At 43.6% G+C, this 21,334-nt stretch overlaps 1 protein-coding gene across 9 annotated transcripts in view; it reads left to right on the forward strand.

Moving 5' to 3' along the window:
* The window catches only part of cadpsa (Ca2+-dependent activator protein for secretion a), a 316,059-nt gene that overhangs the window by 291,446 nt on the left and 3,279 nt on the right, over positions 1-21,334 (forward strand). For all 9 annotated transcript variants that reach the window (XM_078414567.1, XM_078414568.1, XM_078414562.1 and 6 more), the window contains one exon: positions 21,028-21,132. In XM_078414567.1, the coding sequence (XP_078270693.1) occupies positions 21,028-21,132 (105 nt within the window). The remainder of the gene's footprint in view (positions 1-21,027; positions 21,133-21,334) is intronic.

A 21,334-nucleotide genomic window follows, 5' to 3' on the forward strand; every position in this document is an offset into this window, starting at 1 on the left:
TTTTAATTCTGGCAATTTTAATGACATTAAATAACTTTGAGCTGTTAAATACCATGTCAGCGTGGTCATGCACAGTTCTGTCCCAAGCTTTGCCTGAGAGGACCATTCTGTGGGGGGGGGGGGTGGAGATTGGGGGTGGGGCCTCAGCAATACATTATCTATCTGACCACCCAACCCTAGGATTAGAGTGCAGGAGGCACGGTGGTGCAGCAGTAGAGCTGCTGCCTTACAGCATCAGAGACCCGGGTTCGATCCTGACCACGGGTGCTGACTGTTTCGAGTTTGTACATTCTCCACATGACCTGCTTGGGTTTTCACTGGCTGCTCCAGTTTCATCGCAAGCTCTAAAGACGTACCAGGTTTGTGGGTTAATTTGCTTTGGTAAAATTGTAAATTGTCCCTCGTGTGTGTAGAATGGTGTTCATGTGTGAGGATCACTGGTCGGCACAGACTCGGTGGGCAGAAGGGCCTGTTTACCCGCTGCATCTCCAAACTGAACTAAAGTAAGTGAGATCTTCTCTCTCTTCTGCCACCACAAGTGTGTTTACTGGGAAAGTCCAAGAAGACCCAACCCATTTTCAAAGCAAGTATTAAAGATAGAATTATTTTTTTTTAATTGAAAGAAAAGTTAAGAAATTACAATAAACGTAAATATTTGCTATTCTTTAGGGAGACACAAAATGCTGGAGTAACTCAGCAGGACAGGCAGCATCTCTGGAGAGAAGAAATGGGTGACGTTTCAGGTCGAGACCATCCTTCAGACCCTTTGCTATTCTTTAGTTTAGTTTAGAGACACACATGGAATCCCCTCGGCCCACCGAGGCCAGACCGATGACCAACAATCACCCATTCACACTAGTTCTATGTTGTCCCATTTTCTCATCCACTGCCAACTTGCACAGGACAATTTACAGAAGCCAATCAACCCACAAATCCGCGCACGTCTTTGGGTTGTGGGAGGAAACACATCCGGGAGGAAACCCACTGGGAGAAAATGCAAACTCCACACAGACAGCACACAAGTTCAGGATCAAACCCGGGTCTCTGGCACGGTGTGGCAATGACTCTACCAGCCAGGCCAACGTGCCGACCTGCCATTCTCTACCCGCTTCATTCCTCTTTGCCTTCTCTTCCACTCCTCATCCTTTCCGTTCAACAATCCTTTTCTTCACTCCATTCCTTCCATTCTATTTTTAGATGGGGAAATATGGTGTGGTGTGGTGTGTGTTGTTTCTCACAGGACATAACTCTCCAACTTTAGCTCTGCACCAAGATTCTAAAATATACCCTGGCTTTCACATTCAAAGAGGATAGATTTGTATTCATCACCAACAATTAACACAACACGTGGCACACCCTGTATGATTTCACCCCATATGTCTTTCTTCCTTCACCTCCCATTGCAAAGAGAACTCAGAGGGAGTTTTTCTTTTATAACTAAACTTTATCTTTCCCCTTGCTTCAAGAATCGAATTCAATAGAACTTAGTTCAAATATCTGTTTTTGAGCGTTGTTAAATCCTGTGATCCCTTATTAATAAATCATATTTCTGAAGCAAAGATCATTTGGCTTTCCGAGTCGACCATCGATCGCCCGTTCGCACTAGTTCTACGTTGTCCCACTTTTGCTTGCACTCCCTACACACAAGGGGGCAATTTTACAGAGGACAATTAACCTACAAACCTGCAAGTCTTTGAGGTTTGGGAAACAACACACACAGTCACAGGGAGAACGTGCAAATTCCACACATTCAGCACCAGAGGTCAGGGTCGAACCTGGGTCTTTAGCACTGTTGAGGCAGCGGCTCGACCTCTGTGCTGCCCTATACTTAGACAATAGACAATAGGTGCAGGAGGAGGCCATTCGGCCCTTCGAGCCAGCACCGCCATTCAATGTGATCATGGCTGATCATTCTCAATCAGTGCCCCGTTCCTGCCTTCTCCCCATACCCCCTGACTCCGCTATCCTTAAGAGCTCTATCTAGCTCTCTCTTGAATGCATTCAGAGAATTGGCCTCCACTGCCTTCTGAGGCAGAGAATTCCACAGATTCACAACTCTCTGACTGAAAAAGTTTTTCCTCATCTCAATTCTAAATGGCCTACCCCTTATTCTTAAACTGTGGCCCCTTGTTCTGGACTCCCCCAACATTGGGAACATGTTTCCTGCCTCTAACGTGTCCAACCCCTTAATAATCTTATACGTTTCGATAAGATCTCCTCTCATCCTTCTAAATTCCAGTGTATACAAGCCTAGTCGCTCCAGTCTTTCAACATATGACAGTCCCGCCATTCCGGGAATTAACCTAGTAAACCTACGCTGCACGCCCTCAATAGCAAGAATACTTGATCGTGGAAATGGAAAGGCCGAATCAAGAGTGTTTAAGCATCATATGTACCGACAACAGAGCAATGAAATTCTTACTTGCAGCGGTATAACTGGTGTATAAGCACAAAACATACAGATAATATGTAATAAACAAAGTAAATTCAATAAATTAATAACCCCAATACTAGTGCAAAAAACTCAAAAGACATTAGTTCAACCAAAATAAATTTTGACAGAAACATAGAAACATAGAAAATAGGTGCAGGAGTAGGCCATTCGGCCCTTCGAGCCCGCACCGCCATTCAATATAATCATGGCTGATCATCCAACTCAGTACCCCGTACCTGCCTTCTCTCCATACCCCCTGATCCCTTTAGCCACAAGGGCCACATCTAACTCCCTCTTAAATATAGCCAATGAACTGGCCTCAACTACCTTCTGTGGCAGAGAATTCCACAGATTCACCACTCTCTGTGTGAAAAATAACTTTCTCATCTCGGTCCTAAAAGACTTCCCCCTTATCCTTAAACTGCGACCCCTTGTTCTGGACTTCCCCAACATCGGGAACAATCTTCCTGCATCTAGCCTGTCCAACCCCTTAAGAATTTTGTAAGTTTCTATAAGATCCCCCTCAATCTTCTAAATTCCAGCGAGTACAAGCCGAGTCTATCCAGTCTTTCTTCATATGAAAGTCCTGCCATCCCAGGAATGGATAGGAAAGTATTGGAGGGATAAGGGCCAAACACGGGCAGGTGGGATGAGTGTAGATGGGGCATCTTGGTCAGCATGGGCAGGTTGGGCTGAAGGTTCTGTTTCCATGCTGTGTAACTCTATAACTCGGACCCTAGAGACCCTCTGACTATCTTTAAACAGACTTTACCTTGCACTGAATATTATTCCCTTTAGCATGTATCTGCACACTGTGATGGCCTGATTGTAATTATGTATAGTCTTTCTGCTGACTGGTTAGCACACAACAAAAGCTTTTCACTGTACCTCAGTACACATGGCAATATACTAAATTGAAAGACAACCCTTAGAAGTTCATGGTTGAGGTTAGCACAGTCATGTTCAACCATGTTCAACCATGGTTGGTGGGAAGAAGCTATTGGTGGTCATGGTTTTCAGGCTTCTGAAGGTAGGAGTAGGTAGGTGGAGCAGCGGTAGAGTTGCTGCCTTACAGCGCTAGAGGCCCGGGTTCCATCCTGACTGCAGGTGCTGTCTGCATGGAGTTTGCACGTTCTCCCCATGTCCCGAGTGGGTTTTCTCCGGATGCTCCCGCATTCCAACCACACACCAAAAACATGCAGGTTTATAGGTTAATTGGCTTGGTATAATCGTAAATTGTCCCTAGTGTGTGCAGGATAGTATTAGAGTGCGGGGATCGCTGGTCGTCGTGGACTCGGTGAGCCGAAGGGCCTGTTTACGCAATGTATCGCTAAACTAAACTGAGAGTGTGGCTGGGGGTGATGGAAGTGACTCTCTATGTCCACTGGAGCTCACACAATGTAATCAGATGGCAGTGCGAGGGGATATATTGTCCAGCTCTGCCTCACGATTCCACAGAAAACACTGGACAGATGATAAAGCCTCACAGCATCCTTTACCATCTGTCCATTTTAATAGAAAATACTTCCAAACTTATTGAAAATAAGTTAACATTGATTGAAAATTAGAAAATATATAAACTAAAAACACTTGTGAAACTAGAAACTCGGTGTATAAACATCTTACCTTCTCTCCACTCCCCCAGCCCTACAATTCCCATTTAAATGAATGGGCTTGTGGATCCCAGCCCGCGTCCAACCTGGCAGATTCAGCAATGCAAATCCTGGAAAATATCAGCCAGTTCGTTCAGGGTTCGGCATTCATGTAGGAGTCCGGAGATTTGCCAGGACTTGTGTTGAGAGAAGCTGGCAGGTCTGTATGGAAGCAAATGGCAAATCTCAGCAAAGTCTGAACCAACCATTTTGCTTGCAGACGTCAAACTTTTAGCAGAGACACAACAGACCGCAGATGCTAGAATCTCGAGCAAAAAGCAAAAGTGCTGGGGGAGCTGATCGATCACCCCTGCACACTAGTTCCATGATATCCCACTAGTTCTGTGTTATCCCACTTTTGCATCCATTCCCCACACACAAGGGGCGACTTACGGAGGATAATCAACCTACAAAACCCACTGTTTTTTTCCCATTGGGACGTGGAAGGAAACCGGAGCACCTGGAGGAAACCCACGTGGTCATAGGGAAAACGTGCAAACTCCACACATGCAGCGCCCAAAATGCAACACACTGGCCACATTGATGGGGAAACTTACAGATTTGCACTGTGGTACCTTTGTTTAATGCACTGTATATCATGTAGTTGCAGAGGCAGCTTAAGTCTTGAGTTTGTCAACATAAGCAGCACGCGTTTAATGAAGTGTAAAACTAAAACGCTTCACTGATCATTTACGTCTGTGAAAGGGTGTAAATATCTGAAATTGTTAAACTCAATGTTGAACATGAAAGCCAATTATAAGTATTGTACTAGGAATCGATTTATTCACAAAATGCTGTACTAGGAATATTTGCCCATCTGCCGATCAACCCTCCACCCCAACCTTTAACCACCTATCACTTGTCTCTGTCCAGGCTAACCTCCCTTTTCCAGCTTTCTCCCCCTCCCACTACAATCAGTCCCATTGAAGGGCCCGATGCACAACTCCAGCACATCGGGTTCCTGCACACCCTTGACTGGAAGTGAACGGAGATGATTCACTTCTTAAACACCTGGAAGTATTGCAACTCTCATTGCCACAGATGCTGGCTGACCCACTAACTGAGCCAAGAAGAGAGAGAAAGAACTGCAGGTGCTGGAATCCTGAGCAATACGCAAACTGCTGGAGGACACCTGTCCATTCCCTCCACAGATGCTGCCTGACCCATTCCATTGCATTCCTCCGGCACATTGTATCTTTTTATTTTGTAAACCAGCATCTGCAGTTCCTTGTGCCTACAATATTTCCCCTGATAGCAATTTCGTTTATTATTGTCATGAGTACCGAGATACAGTGAAAAGCATTTTGTTGCGTACTATCCAGTCAGCGAAAAGTCTATACTTGATTATAATCAATCCATCCACAGTGTACAGATACAGGATAATGGGGATTAATGTTCAGTGCAAGATAAAGTCCGATTAAAGATAGTTTGAAGGTCTCCAATGAGGTAGATGGGAGTTCAGGAATGCTCTCTAGTTGGTGAGAGGATGGTTCAGTTGCCTGATAGCTGGAACAAATATTCCTCATAAATCTCTATCCATAAATTTCCAGTTCGTACCTTTGCCATCTGTAGTCCCTTGATCTACAATATTTCACCTGCTCGGGACAAATATCCTCAAAGGGCTCCATCCATCAATTTCCCAGAATACACCCTCGGTTGGAATAAAATCCCTGCCAGGAATGTGGATTTATAAAATTGGCTGTTATATTCCTATCAAGTCAACAACAGACACCTAATTTGAGCATTCAGCAGTATACATTAACATGAACACTGGAATCAGGTTCCAACTGAGAAAGCAGACACAATTGAGTGTGTCGTGTGGCATTTCTTAAAATACCATTCCCTCCACACACATTGCCTTCATGCAGTTTTTATTAATAGAAAGAGGTACAAAAACACTCAACTGTGGTGTAGTCACTGTGGGAAAAGAAACACAGCATTTGAATGCTCATTTTCCACTGTTACGACAGGCAGGTTCCTCATGGAGTCAGGCAATGTATAAATTGTGCAGTCAAATTGCAAGATTTGTTCTTGCAAGATGAGGGATACCGACATCCAACATTACTGGTAAAACACAGAAGAAATTCCATGGCCCCTCTGACTTTTAAATCAGAAATATCAAGTGTATCTTTGTCCTTTAAACCTTCTGTGGTTGTGCCTTGCAATAAGATTGTGTGAAGATAAAATATTCTACTCTCACCAGCAGCCAGCCTTCTTCAGCTCGACTCTGACCCTGTGCCAGTGGTCTGTGGTTCACCGCATGTTCCCTCTGCCAAGTCACTAAAGGCCCCCTTGAATGAGCGGAGCTCTTGTCAGCAGCAAATGTTGTAAATGACGCGGAGTGGAATGCCACTGGGCCAAGGAACAGGTTTTATCCTCCTCCCTCTAAGGCAAAGATAGATAGATTCTTGATTAGTGCAGATGTCAGGGGTTATGGGGAGAAGGCAGGAGAATGGGGTTCAGAGGGTGAGATAGATCAGCCATGATTGAATGGCGGAGTAGACTTGATGGGCCGAGTGGTCTAATTCTGCTCCTTTAGCACTTATGAACCCTGCTCCTTCTCAGCTCACGGGCGTTTCAGTAGGAAACAACAGGGTGTCAGCATATCATGATCACAAAAAGGAAATAATTTGCAGTCATTTTAGGGTGACCAACTCACTAAAGGCTGTTTTTTTCCATGGAAGGCTGGAAATTGAACCATCAAGAATGTCAACTGGGTGGCACAGTGATACAGCCATTGCCTCAGAGTGCCAGAGACCCCGGTTCGATCCTAAACTGGGGCGCAGTGTAGTTTATTTCAGAGGTATAGCATGGAAACAACCCTTTGGTCCACCGAAGATAGACACAAAATACTGGAGTAACTCAGCAGATCTAGAGAAAAGGAATAGGTGACGTTTCGATCGAGACACTTCTTCAGAATACCCTTCAGTCTGGCCTTTACTACACCTTTGGTCCACCAAGTCCACACCGATCATCGTTCACCCATTTGCATTAGTTCTATGTTATTCCACGTTCTTATCCACTCTCTACATAAATTAGGGATAATTTTTACCGAGGCCAAAATGGAGTTTGCAAGTTCTCCCCGTGATCACGTGGGATTCCTCCGGGTGCTCCTGCTTCCTCCCACATCCCAAATTCATGGGCGTTTGCAGGTTAATTAGCCTCTGTAAAATTGTGCCTGATGTGCAGGGAATGGATGAGAAAGTGGGATAACATAGAACTAGTGTGAACGGGTAATCGATCGATGGTCAGCATGGACTCGGTGGGCCGAAGGACCAGTTTCCATGCTGTCTCTCCTAAACTAAAAACTAAACTAAAAGAAAAATTAAATCCCTTCCAATATGCAAAACAAATTGACTGCTGACAAGCTGCTTTTACACTATTGCAGGTGGGTATATAGAACAAAGAGGTAGTACAGTAACAGCATTTAAAAAACATTTGGACAGGTACATGGATTGGAAATATTGAGAGAGAAATGGGTCCAAATGTAAGCAAATGGGACTAGGTTAGATAGGGTGTCTTTGTTAGCATGGAGAGTTGGGCCGAAGGGCCTGTTTCTGTGCCGTCTGACTCTATCCTATTCTGCAGGAGAAATTACATTAGAAAAAACCGTGAATATAATGACCATCTCAAGAAAAGTAATGTTTGATTACTACGTATGCCAGGGGTTTTGGGGAGAAGGCCGCAGAATGGGGTTGGGAGGGAAAGATAGATCAACCGATTGAATGGCGGAGAAGACTTGATGGGCCAAGTGGCCTAATTCTGCTCCTAGCCCTTATGAACATGAACTTATGAATATTTACTCGGAGATGGAGACTTGCAAAAGTCAGCCATCGGCATAACAATGATGCTGAAAATGACAGCACAGAGGTGTAACAAGACCCAGGATCGGTGTCTTACATCACAGGACTTCAGCAGAAGTTGGTGAGACTTTGCAGGTACCCAAACACCATGTTTCCAAAAGTTCTCTCTATTAGACAATAGACAATAGGTGCAGGAGTAGGCCATTCGGCCCTTCGAGCCAGCACCGCCATTCAATGTGATCATGGCTGATCATTCTCAATCAGTACCCCGTTCCTGCCTTCTCCCCATACCCCCTGACACCGCAATCCTTAAGAGCTCTATCTAGCTCTCTCTTGAATGCATTCAGAGAATTGGCTTCCACTGCCCTCTGAGGCAGAGAATTCCACAGATTCACAACTCTCTGACTGAAAACGTTTTTCCTCATCTCTGTTCTAAATGGCCTACCCCTTATTCTTAAACTGTGGCCCCTGGTTCTGGACTCACCCAACATTGGGAACATGTTTCCTGCCTCTAACGTGTCCAACCCCTTAATAATCTTATACGTTTCGATAAGATCCCCTCTCACCCTTCTAAATTCCAGTGTATACAAGCCTAGTCGCTCCAGTCTTTCAACATATGACAGTCCCGCCATTCCGGGAATTAACCTCGTAAACCTACGCTGCACGCCCTCAATAGCAAGAATATCCTTCCTCAAATTTGGAGACCAAAACTGCACACAGTACTCCAGGTGCGGTCTCACTAGGGCCCTGTACAACTGCAGAAGGACCTCTTTGCTCCTATACTCAACTCCTCTTGTTATGAAGGCCAACATTCCATTGGCTTTCTTCACTGCCTGCTGTACCTGCATGCTTCCTTTCAGTGACTGATGCACTAGGACACCCAGATCACGTTGTATGTCCCCTTTTCCTAACTTGACACCATTCAGATAATATTCAGGAATTGTTTTATAGGGCTGGTAAATTGTGCAAGTCTGAACTCCATGATTCAAATTACTAGTTTGGATTACTTTGAATGTAGAAGCTAAAGGAAGATTTGACTGATGTTTTCCAAACATTAAGAGGAGCTGATAAGATAACCTTTTCTGCTTGTTGGGAAACAGCGGTCGAGCACAAAGTCTAAAACTAGAACCCCAAGCCTTTCAGGAGGAACGTTAGAAAACTGTTTTAAAGCAGAGAACCATTCAGCAAATGGTAACTAATAGTAAATTGGTTGTAGACACAAAATGCTGGAGTAACTCAGCGGGTCAGGCAGCATCGCTGGAGGAAAGGAATAGGGTAAATTGTTTAATATAAGAAAATAACTGCAGATGCTGGTACAAATCGAAGGTATTTATTCACAAAATGCTGGTGTAACTCAGCGGGTCAGGCAGCATCTCTGGAGGGAAGGAATAGGGTAAATTGTTTAATATAAGAAAATAACTGCAGATGCTGGTACAAATCGAAGGTATTTATTCACAAAATGCTGGAGTAACTCAGCGGGTCAGGCAGCATCTCAGGAGAGAAGGAATGGGGTAAATTGTTTGTTACATCTTGCTACATTTAATCAAAAATCAATATATTATTGAGGGAGATATGGAAAGATGGGCGTGTGAAGTCAGGACACTGATCAATCATGATTTCATTGAACGGCAGAGCGAACCCAGAGCTAAACCAGCTACTACCACCCCTTCCTGTAAGAAGCCGAAACATTTGCAGCCAAGTCAGTATATTGGATTGTAGCCAATTGTAGCCACAAGTATCTTACTCCCGATGCAGTTGACACTATGGAACAGATACATTCTCTATTAGAATTGTAAGGTATCGCTGAGGAAGGGTCTCGACCCGAAACGTCACCCATTGCTTCTCTCTCCAGAGATGCTGCCTGTCCCACTGAGTCACTCCAGCTTTTTGTGTCTATAAGGTATCGATTCTTGGCCTAAACGAACATTTTATTAATTTTCCAGACTGTTAATGAAGATGGACAATTTTTAGGAGTAGTTTATTGTCACATATACTTGGACACTGAAATACTTTTGTTTTTTGCATACAATCTAGTAAAATTATTACTCTACATAAGCACAATCGTACATAAGTGAAAGAGAGCAATGACTAGTGTTAAAAAAATAAGTAGATTTCTTCTGAGGTAGTACACTAAGAGTGGCCATGTTTCCAGCGCCATCTTGGAGCTTTCAAGTATCAAGTTTAGTTTAGCGACACAGCGCAGAAACAGGCCCTTCGGCCCACCGAGTCCACACCGACCAGTGATCACCGCACACCAACACTATCCTACACACACTAGGGACAATTTACATACACCGAGCCAATTAACCTACAAACCTGTACGTCTTTGGAGTGTGAGAGGAAACCGAAGATCTCGGAGAAAACCCACGTGGTCAGGGGGAGAACGTACAAACTCCGTACAGACAGCACCCGTAGTCAGGATCGAACCCGGGTCTCTGGCGCTGTGAGGCGGCAACTCTACCTCTGCACCACCGTGCCGAAGTTGTTAAAAATATAGATGCTTATCTTGGTCTTAAAAGGCCTGTTGCCCTGATAACATCACTGGATCGGTGAAGGGATGGTTGGCCCAGCTATGCCGTCAGTTACTTCCACTGACTATGGAGTCCCACAAACTCATTGTAGAAGGTGGGTTGATGCTTGGAAGTCACTTCATCAGTTGGGTGATGGCAGGGTGAGGGAGGTGCAAGGAGAAGATGCCAGCTATTTTGGACAGAGATAAGGTGGACCTTTATTTATTTGGAGGGGAACACAAAGTCCGAGATTCACCAGTGGGTCAGGATTCTGCGGAGGGAATGGACAGGCAATATTTTGGGTCAGTTATTCGAGTCTGGTGAAGGATCCTGACCTGAAATGTCACCTGTCCATTTCCACCCCAGACGCTGCCTGCTGTGTTCCTCCAGTACTTTGCATTTTTCTCAACTTCCAGCATCTGCAGTTCCTTGTGTCTTCCTTTGGGGGTCTTTATGCAACTACAGATCCCAGCCATTGAGTAGATTCAAGAGAGAGTTTGATAGGTTTTAGGTTACAGAGAAAATTAAGCAACATGGAATTGTGACAGGAGAAGAACTCAAGTTCCAATCTGAAACGTTACATAGAAACATAGAAAATAGGTGCAGGAGGAGGCCATTTGGCCCTTCGAGCCAGCACCGCCATTCACTGTGATCATGGTTGATCATCCACAACCAGTAACCTGTGCCTGCCTTCTCCCCATATCCCTTGATCGCTGTCCATCCATGTCACCTATTCATGTTCTCCAGAGATGCTGCCTGACCCGCTGAGTTAGTCCAGCACTTTGTGTCTTTTTTTTACAAACCAGCATCTGCAGTTCCTCACGTCTCTAAAGAACTCGAGGTGTGGGATCACCGTAATCTTACTGAAGAACAAAATGGGCGAAAGGAAACATATGACTAACTCCTGCTATTTTTTTATGTTCTCAAATGAAAATTGATCCAGGTCCAATAATATAAATAGCGTGAGAGCTTTCAAAATGTGTCCGCAACACTCTAACCAGGCACATTCTGTTGCGATACACCTATTTAATAAAGGATTTCGCTTTGTGCAGAATTAAGTTCCCTTTTAATTAGCAAATCTTTTGCCAGGTAACCGACAAACCTCAATTTGTGGATTGGAATTGGAGTAGATTGAAGAGCGTGTACAATGAGTTCCATTGTTTCTTTCTCAAAGAAATCAGCTAATGTCAGTAAGCATGGCTGTCTTCATCACCAAACAGACTGGCGCGGGGAAATGAGTCCAAGGAGACACAGTCTTTAAAATTCAACTATCATATTGAACGTGTTTGTTTCGTAATACCTGCTGGAAAGAAGAAAAGATTCATCTGACAGCAATTTATTTTAAGAAACAAGGGCTTCGCTCAGCAATGGACTGCTCTGTGTGTACAGTGTGTATCCCTATAGTGTGTGTGTGTGGAGGTTTTTTTTCCCCTCGTACAAAGCAGGATATGGTGGCATTTGTTTGATTAACTTGCTCGACAAAAGTGACAGCTGCTCCTTCCTGGTGCATGTAGATGAGCTGCTCAGTGCGGTTCCGCCTTTGTGCATCTGTCAGTATAAAGGGAAAAATAAAGAGTGAAAAGAGACAAATTGGTCCCAAAAGGCAAGCTATTCAACTTAGGAGTTTTTTTCTATTAAGATGCACAGTGTGAATCTTGAGTGCTTGGTCCCCTTATTTAATTTCATTTGCTGTGGAGACTGACACTACACATGCTTCATTGAAGTTCTACTCCCGAACCAAGTTTTTGGTGAAAGTTTTCTTCTGTCTTAAACCTTAATACAAAACTATAGATATATATCTCCGCGTGTTTTCTTGCTGCTGGTTGGTTTTAAACGCGTCCTTACGTTGCAACTTCAACAATACTTATCATGTTTAGAACATTTGTTTGCTGGGATTTATTTTTGATGTTTAACCAAGTATACGGCAGGAAAAATATTTCCAATTGTAAATACGACAAGCTGCAAAAGGGGGAAGCTTCGGACCATGTAGGTGGACAATGTTAGACCTCCTGCAAAGATCGCAAAGCTGTTGTTTTTATTTGTGAACAATATGCACACCTCTCTCATTTATTTATAGGAGAGGCAATTTGAATTTTATCGAGATTGATTTCAAATGTTACTAGGGGAATCTGGCTTTGGGTTGTACCACCAGAAAGCCTGGTTAACAATCCGGTGTTTCAAGCCTCTTGTTTCGGTTGTGTTTGTAAGGGATATTTCATGGAAAAATAATACAAAATGGGACTTTGGAGACAACACTGGCACACTGTTGAAATCAGTGTAGAAAGTCTTTCACGTTTAAAATGTAATTGAGAAATTTCCAAGCAGTTAATATGTTTAGAGTACTAGCTGGTAATTTTTTTTATTGTTTATTTGGTGCAGATGAAATAAGAGAGATTGCCCTCCACCCTCCTCTCCCCCTCCTCTCCCCCTCCTCTCCCCCTCCTCTCCCCCTCCTCTCCCCCTCCCTCTCCCCCCTCCCCCCATCGCTCCCGCTCCCCTCCCTCTTCCCCCTCCCCCCTCCCTCCCTCTTCCCCCTCCCTCCCTCTTCCCCCTCCCCCCCTCTTCCCCCTCCCTCCCTCTTCCCCTTCCTCCCTCTTCCCCCCCTCCCTCTCCCCCCTCTCTCCCTCCCCCTTCTCTCCCCCTCCCTTCCTCTCTCTTCCCTCCCTCTCCCCCTCCCTCCTTTCCCCCTCCCTCCCACTCCCCTCCTCCCTCCCTCTCCCCCCTCCCTCTTCTCCCTCTCCCCACTTTACCAGTGACTTTATATTTGCACATTGTGTTCCTGCAGAAACTATTTAAGAAAATGCATTTGCCGTGTGTGCAGTAAATTACCTTTCACAATGGCACTTCAGAGAGCCTGATTGGCACCATATCGCTGTGTGTGAAAACATTGAAAATAGCAGCATTTTCACAAAAACTACCACGAGCAAATGCAGGGAAGAAAATAAGCAGTTTTTAAACCCCCCAAAAAAAACGTTTCAAAAGAAACATCTTTACCTTTTGAGTAACTGTAACAGTTAAATTAATCACTGAGTATTCCCAAAAGGCCCCAATTCATATCACGCACATTTTGCCCATCTCATCTGTCTGGTAACGCAAAATTGCACTTCTGAACGAGTCTGAAGAAGGGTCTCGACCCGAAACATCACCCCATTCCTTCTCCCCTGAGATGCTGCCTGACCCGCTAAGTTACTCCAGCATTTTGTGTCTACCTTCTGAACGAGTCAGTTCAGTTCAATTTAGTTTATTGTCACGTGTACCGAGGTACAGTGAAGAGCTTTTGTTGCGTGGTCCCTTTTGCACGAAGGTAGACACGAAATGCTGGCGTCTTCTTCTTTCGTGTCCATCGTCCATGATTCAAATGTTGCATCACTGTCATCCCAGCGGCTCAGGCAGCATCTCAGGACAGAAGGAATGGGTGACGTTTCGGGTCGAGACCCTTCTTCAGTCCCTTTTGCACCGTCCTTTTTAAAACTTCGTACACACGTGGCAAATAACCCTAGTGGGTGGATGCATGATGTGCTTTATTTATTTAGGGCTTGGTATTGTGTGTACAATGGCTGCCTTGTTGAAATACCTCAGCTAAAAATCTCTCGCTTTGATAGTGTCGATCACGTAGCCAGCCCGCTTCAGCCTGAGCCAGCCATCAAACGGTTCCCATTTTAGAATGTTTGCATTATCCTTTCTTTCGAACAATTTATTATTTGTGACCCCCCCCCCCCCCTTTTCTGCCGTAAAGCTGCTTGCATTTTGTCAATGAGGCAATTACAGAGGTTTGAATCCTTCACCGTTTCTCCGACACCTTGGGTGTGGAGATTATCTCAAGATGCCCCATTCAGCTATCCCCAATGCAAATCTCTGGGAAGAGTGAGAAGAAATTAGACCGGCCCTGGCCTTTGCTGGTGCATTATTTATCATGGTTTTAAGTAGATTTGAACTGCTTGGATTGCCTTCAGCTGGTTAAGAAAGTTCTGAAACCAAGGGTCACTGGTGTGGGTTTCTATGGTAATTGAGCAGTATTGCCAATAGTTTTCTTCTGATGAGCAAAAAAGCATGTAATAATAGACAAACAACAGTGGTTAAAGCAAGCAGGTAGGATTACTATGTTCTTTTGTCGGAAGTATATAATGTGATGTAGTCAGATTTAAAGACTTCTCAACCCCCGAAATCTTCTCCACAGGCACCTGCTGTGTCATTTTCTAAGCCTAATCTCCATCCGTTAACTACAGGCCTCTTGCTAATTTGAGGCAAACGGCCAGGTTTGCTGCTGAATAGTGCAATGAAAAGCCTCAACTCATGAAAACCCTCTGAGAGAGACAGAGAGAGAGAGAGAGAGAGAGAGAGAGAGAGGGGGTGAGCCATATATAGCCCTCGCAATGATAAATCCATGTGATCATCTAACACAGGATACCATTGACGAGACCGCATTTCTTTACCCTCACTTTTTAAATAGTTTTGCAAAAAAAAAGCACTACCTCCACACTGGAACAACTCCCCCCCCCCCCCCCCTACCCCACCCCACAAAACTTGTCACTTCACATTGCTGTCAGCCACCACAATAACAATCATTTCATGCCTCCTGCTAATTGCAAGCACAGCTGGGACCCAGCGGGGAGCTCTAGTACAGTCCCAAGCCTTTATACCAGCCCCAATCTGTTCTGTAGCATGCACACACACACACAATCACTTGCAAGGGCAGAAAGAGGCAGAGTCACAGGTTGCTTGTAATCCCCCCACTTCCCCTCTAAGAATTCAGCCCGGGTACAATTCTCGCTTTTTATTCCCCTTCTTTGAGACTGTGCAAAAAAGCCGCGGTGACCTTGAGTCACCAACATTTTATGTTCTGAATAAGAAGCAGAACTCCTTCAGGTGCATTAAGCTGTGCCGCTGCATCTGGCTCGATGCATTATGTTTGCAGCACCCCTGGAGTGAGTTGCGGCTTCCTGTAACATGTAAAATATGAGTGTGAACTCAAGGTTGATGGCAGGGAGCAGGCACGGCTGAATCAGGAGGTCAGGCAGCCTTTCAAGTCTGGCTGCAGAACAAGGTTGCAGATGTTCTTGTGTAAGTGTAATAACACCAGTTCCCCGAGAACACAGGAACCCAGTGCTTCCTTCTCCTCATTTTCACCAACGAATGCCATAATCAGTATGCTGCTTGCAGATTTATTCAAATCGACTTATTTTACATATTCAGAGATCAGAATGAGGTAGATGACAGCTCAGGACCTCTGATATTTTAGATAAACCAGTTTTCACTCTTTACTGAAGGATATACACACACATATACATATATACATACATATATATATATATATATATATATAGATATATAGATATATATATAGATATAGATATATATATATATATATATATATAGATATATAGACATATATGTATGTAGGATACTTGTTAGAAGTTGTTTTACTGCATATTAGAATGGTAGTGCAAGGAAAATATTTCCATATAAAATCACTTCTAATTCAATTACTCCATTCTTCATTGCATAGGTCAGATGCATCCTTTTTGGGATAACTTTACAGAAACCAGTTGATTATTTTTTTGAGCTGCTAATAATTTCTTAACAGTTTCAGGTAATCACAAAGCAGTCTTTCACAATAAAAATTAACTTGACCGCGTTGTCTGATAGGTGATAAAAAATCACCGTGGATTGTTTACCACTGTGTTCGTCCCAACCATATTGGTTGTTTAGGTTTGTTTAGTTAGTTTAGTTTCATTTAATGTCAGGTGAACCGAGGTACACTGAAAAGCATTTTTGTTGTGTGTTATCCAGCCAGCAGAAAGACTGTACGTGATTACAATCATGCTGTTCAGAGTGTAGAGATACAGGATAAAGGGAATAACATTTTGTGCAAGATGAAGTGAAGTCCGATTAAAGATAGTCCAAAGGTCTCCAAATAGGTAGGTGGGAGGTCAGGACTGCTCTCTAGTTGATGATAGGATGGTTCAGTTGCCTGATAACAGCTGGGAAGAAACTGCCCTTGAATATGGAGGTGTGTATCTTCACACTTCTGTACCATGTACGGTGCTTTTGGAGAACTAAACTGTGCATGAGAAGCTCAACATCATAATGTCCCTAATTCAACTTTGACACAAAGTCATAGCAGTCTTGCCCAGAACTCAACCTGCCTGTGAAATCAAGTTGGATAGATTAGTCAGGGTCAGTGCAGGTGTCTATAATGTGGAATGTTGTTATATATTATTTCAGTTCCCTTTTAACAGGGAACTCTGTGCCAGCTAATTTAGTCATGTGATGCAAGTGCCTTGGTGCTGCTAAGATTGCCAGGAGTATTTCCTGTTTCCACACTGCGGGTTTCTGTATTGTTTCCTTACACCGAGTAAACACGCTTTACTTTATCAAAGGTGCTGTTAATGGCAGTTTGACGAGAATAGAAGGTGGATTGGTGCAGGAGTGGGAGTTGCAGTATCTTTTTTTACACAATTTGATGGAATGGATTCTCTGCTTTGGATTTTGCAGCGTGTAATCTCTGGCACATGATAGATGAGTGGAACGAACATAATCTGAGGAAAGACATTCTAGCCTTAGAGGGAGTACAGAGAAGGTTCACTAGATTGATCCCTGGGATGGCAGGACTTTCATATGAAGACTGGATAGACTAGGCTTATACTCACTGGAATTTAGAAGACTGAGGGGGGATCTTATTGAAACATATAAAATTCTTAAGGGGTTGGAGAGGCTAGATGCGGGAAGATTGTTCCCGATGTTGGGGGAGTCCAGAACCAGGGGTCACATCTTAAGGATAAGGGGGAAGTCTTTTAGGACCGAGATGAGAAAACATTTCTTCACACAGAGTGGTGAATCTGTGGAATTCTCTGCCACAGAAGGTAGTTGAGGCCAGTTCATTGGCTTTATTTAAGAGGGAGTTAGATGTGGCCCTTGTGGCTAAAGGGATCGGGGGTATGGAGAGAAGGCAGGTATAGGTTACTGAGCTTGATGATCAGCCATGATCATATTGAATGGCCGAATGGCCTACTCCTGCACCTATTTTCTATGTCTATGTTTCTATACAGCTCCGGAACAGTACTAAAACCTACCGAGCAATGAAAAGCCCGGATAGAGTGGATGTGGAGAGGATGTTTCCAGAAGTGCGAGAGTCTAGGACCAGAGGGTACAGCCTCAGAATAAAAGGGCGTACCTTTAGAATGGAGACGAGGAGGAATTTCTTTAGCAAGAGGATGGTGAATCTGTGGAATTCATTGCCACAGACGGCTATGGAGGCCAAATCAATGGATATTTTTAAAGCGGATAGTGATAGGCTTTTGATTAGTAAGGGCTTCAAAGGTTACAGAGAGAAGGATGGGGTTGAGAGGGAAAAATAGATCAGCCACGATTGAAAGGCGGAGCAGACTTGATGGGCCAAATGTCTGAATTCTGCTATGTTTTATGAACATGAAAATCATGCGATCTGGCCTCACTGTTCAATGCTGGCATTTATATGCCACATAAGCCTCCTATCATAGAAACTTAGAAAATAGGTACAGGAGTAGGCCATTCGGCCCCTCGAGCCTGCACCGCCATTCAATATGATCACGGCTGATCATCCAGAATCAGTACCCTTCTCCCCATATCCCTTGATTCCATTTTACCTAAGAGCTAAATCTAACTCTCTCTTGAAAACTATCACTCCAGTTCATTTCTCCACACCATGGTGTAGCCACCTGTCCCACTGAGTTACTCCAGTATTTTGTGTCTATTCCTCTACGTCATTGTATTCTTCCGTTCTTTTCACCCTCTTGGAGTTTAGACACAAGGTGCTACAATTAAGATCCCTCTACCCCTTCTGTCCACATTCCCCTGCCACTTCCCCCACCCTTCCCTGTCCCGCTCCTTGTTTCTGCTGTGCCTTCTCCAAGGAGCCGCTGGAAATAAGTGTCTATCCAGACATGGAGAATTGCCAGACAGCACATGAGATTAGTACTCGGTCATAGTAGGATGGGACTGTTGCCACACGATGAAGAGATTTGTGATCAGTCCAAAACACACCTGACCTGATATTTATATTTAGGGAAACCTGAGTTTGAGAAGAAGTCCCGGAACAGGCTTTCAGTCCTATTTTTGCATTTGAGAGTTCTGGTTGTTAAGTGTCTCGTTTACATTTATAATGCTGTGACTAATTTTCCCAAATTTCTGATAAATCTAGTAAAATACGGCACATCAAATCATACTGTTGACATAGAGCACGCAAGAATATTTAATATTTGCACAATGTTACAAAGCTTCAAGAATAGAATGATTCAGGACTGAATGAACATTAATAGAAAGTAAACTGTAATGTGGGCTTGGAGAACTTTGAGAGCCCAATTTTGGCATCTTCAGTCCATTTCAACAGCAATAAGGCAACTGCGAAAATATTCCCGATAATTTGTCTGGCTTCTTTTGGAGACCAGTTAATGTTAATGTTGTAGATATCTTTGCTAACGCAAGGCAAATTAAATTATGAGCTTCACTTTTGCACAAATAATGGTTATTTTATTCAAAGAATGTCAAGCTTGATTTGGAATTTTTCCTAACCCGAAACCAGTTGACTGCATCAATCATTCCTATGACTGTGACTCAATGATATTGAACATGGTGATACAATGGTTTTATAAAATTGAAAAGTGTTTGTTTCAGATATCAGTCGTGTTTTTAAGCACTGGGTGAATGTCAATTACTTGTCTGCAAATTGAAAGAGAAGTGAACATGAGCAACAGCCCGGGGATATGAGCAGCAGCGGATCACTGCAAAAAACAAATCACTGCATAAGATCATTTTGAGTTCCTAAACCTCTATTTTAGTTGACTTGTTGTGTTGCTTTTAACTGCACCAGAGTGGTTTTCCTCATTTTGAAACCACGAGCTGCATAGTAGTCTTACCTGAACTTAGAAGATGCACAACTGAACTAGTTTCTGATTGCTGAGATTCCACAGATGCCAACAACATCCCAACAGCATTCGATGGAGAAGAAAGGGGGAAGGGTAATTAGGCCCACTGCCGAAACTCCCACCACTTGCTCAGCTGAGATCAAAGCAGATATTAAACATAGAATCTTCTTGTTTCGTTTTATTTAGAGCATGGAAACAGGCCCTTCGGCCCATCGAGTCCGTGCCGACCAGCAATCCCCGTACACTAACACTATCCTACACACTAGAGACAATTTACAGTTTTACCAAAGCCAAGTAACCTACAAACCTGTACATCCTTTTGGATTGTGGGAGGAAATCAGAGCATCCGAAGAAAACCCATGTAGTCACAGGGAGAACATACAAACTCCGTACAGACGACACCCGTAGTCAGGATCGAACCTGGGTCTCTAGCGCCGTAAGGCAGCAACTCTACCGTTGTGCCACCGTGCCACCCCTAACCTGTGATGAGAGAAGCAGTAAAATAATGCAAGGGACCATCTTGCAGATATGTGGGATACCAATCAACAAAGAACCTGCTGGGGGAACACAGATCGAATAACATGGGGGTGGAAATGGACAGTCGACATTTTGGGACAGGCCCCTTCATCTGGACTGAGAGTTGAGGGGAGATAGACAAAGCAAAGCGAACTGGAGGGGAAAAGATAGGGCAAGAAGTGGCAAGTGATAGATGGACCCAGGTGAGGAGGGGTTGGTTGGCAGATGGAGTTAGATGGGGAGAAGGGGGCAAAAGAGAGATTGAAAGGGTGGAAAGGGAGGTGAAAAGTAGTGGAGGCAAAGATCTACAATAGATTGAACCAGATTGGAAAAGACTGCAAAGCATGCAACCAAATAAAGGAGCAGGTGGAGTACAAATGTTACAATCTCTGTATACGCACTCTGATTGTGAAGGGATTATTTTGCTCCCCTATTTCAATTGAGATTTGCAGGTAAATAATTGGTTTGAACTGAGGCAGGCCAATTGGAATGAGTCTCCACATCAACCACATCACTTAAAAGTGAAATTAATTGATCATTTTCTCATTGTTGTTTGTGAGAACTATTGATATCGATATCTTTTTTTTAAAAATCTATGTGGGTGTGGGTGTATATATACCCCCACACACTGTATGTGTGTATATAAGTGCATGTACATACACACATATATATACGTATATAATACATATATATTTGAGTGTGTATATATAAATGTATGAGTGCATGTGTGTGTATATATATATATATATGTGTGTGTGTGTGTGAAAATATATATATACACACACATATATATACACACACACGTTCATTTTTTTTTAAATGGTTTTTATACGCCCTATATTATAATTATGATTACATCCTAAAAGTACTTAATGATTGTGGAAAAACTGAGATGTCATGAGATTACAGACTAACACAAGTTTGTTCTTTCTTTCAAAGTAGCACTGGAATTGTTTGTGTGTTTGGAACAGCTGAATCTCTCTTTGGGCAACAATAATGCATAAATTATACAGTGGACGGTGCCAAAGCTCGGTTAGAACTCAAGTTCTGTCATTTGATGGATTGGTGGGTGATAATGCCAAGTCTGGATGATGTCTGGATGGCATCTCTTTGCCACTGCCCACCGCATAATCCTAACACTGAACATTTGTCTCAACTCTCCCTCGCCCACTGTCATTCTGATGCTGGAGAATGTTGCCTTTTTTTCAGCAATGGTATACGAGTTCCATGAATGTTGTCTGCACCTGGCTCACAGATCGCATGGACCTGCAACTCCATATCTACCAGCTGAAAATACTCATCCGGCTTGTCAAGGTACAGTTCCGTTTCGGTTTAGTTTATTGTCACGTGTACCGAGGTTGTAGTGAAAAGCTTTTGTTGCGTGCTATCCAGTCAGCAGAAATACAATACATGATCACAATCGAGCCATTTACAGTGTACAGATACACGAAAAGGGAATAGAGATTTAAGAGTGTGGGGCGATTGTAATATGTGACTGTAGATCTGCTTCTGTGGC

This window comes from Rhinoraja longicauda, chromosome 17 (assembly GCF_053455715.1).
Source record: "Rhinoraja longicauda isolate Sanriku21f chromosome 17, sRhiLon1.1, whole genome shotgun sequence".
In the NCBI taxonomy this organism is placed as follows: domain Eukaryota; kingdom Metazoa; phylum Chordata; class Chondrichthyes; order Rajiformes; family Arhynchobatidae; genus Rhinoraja; species Rhinoraja longicauda.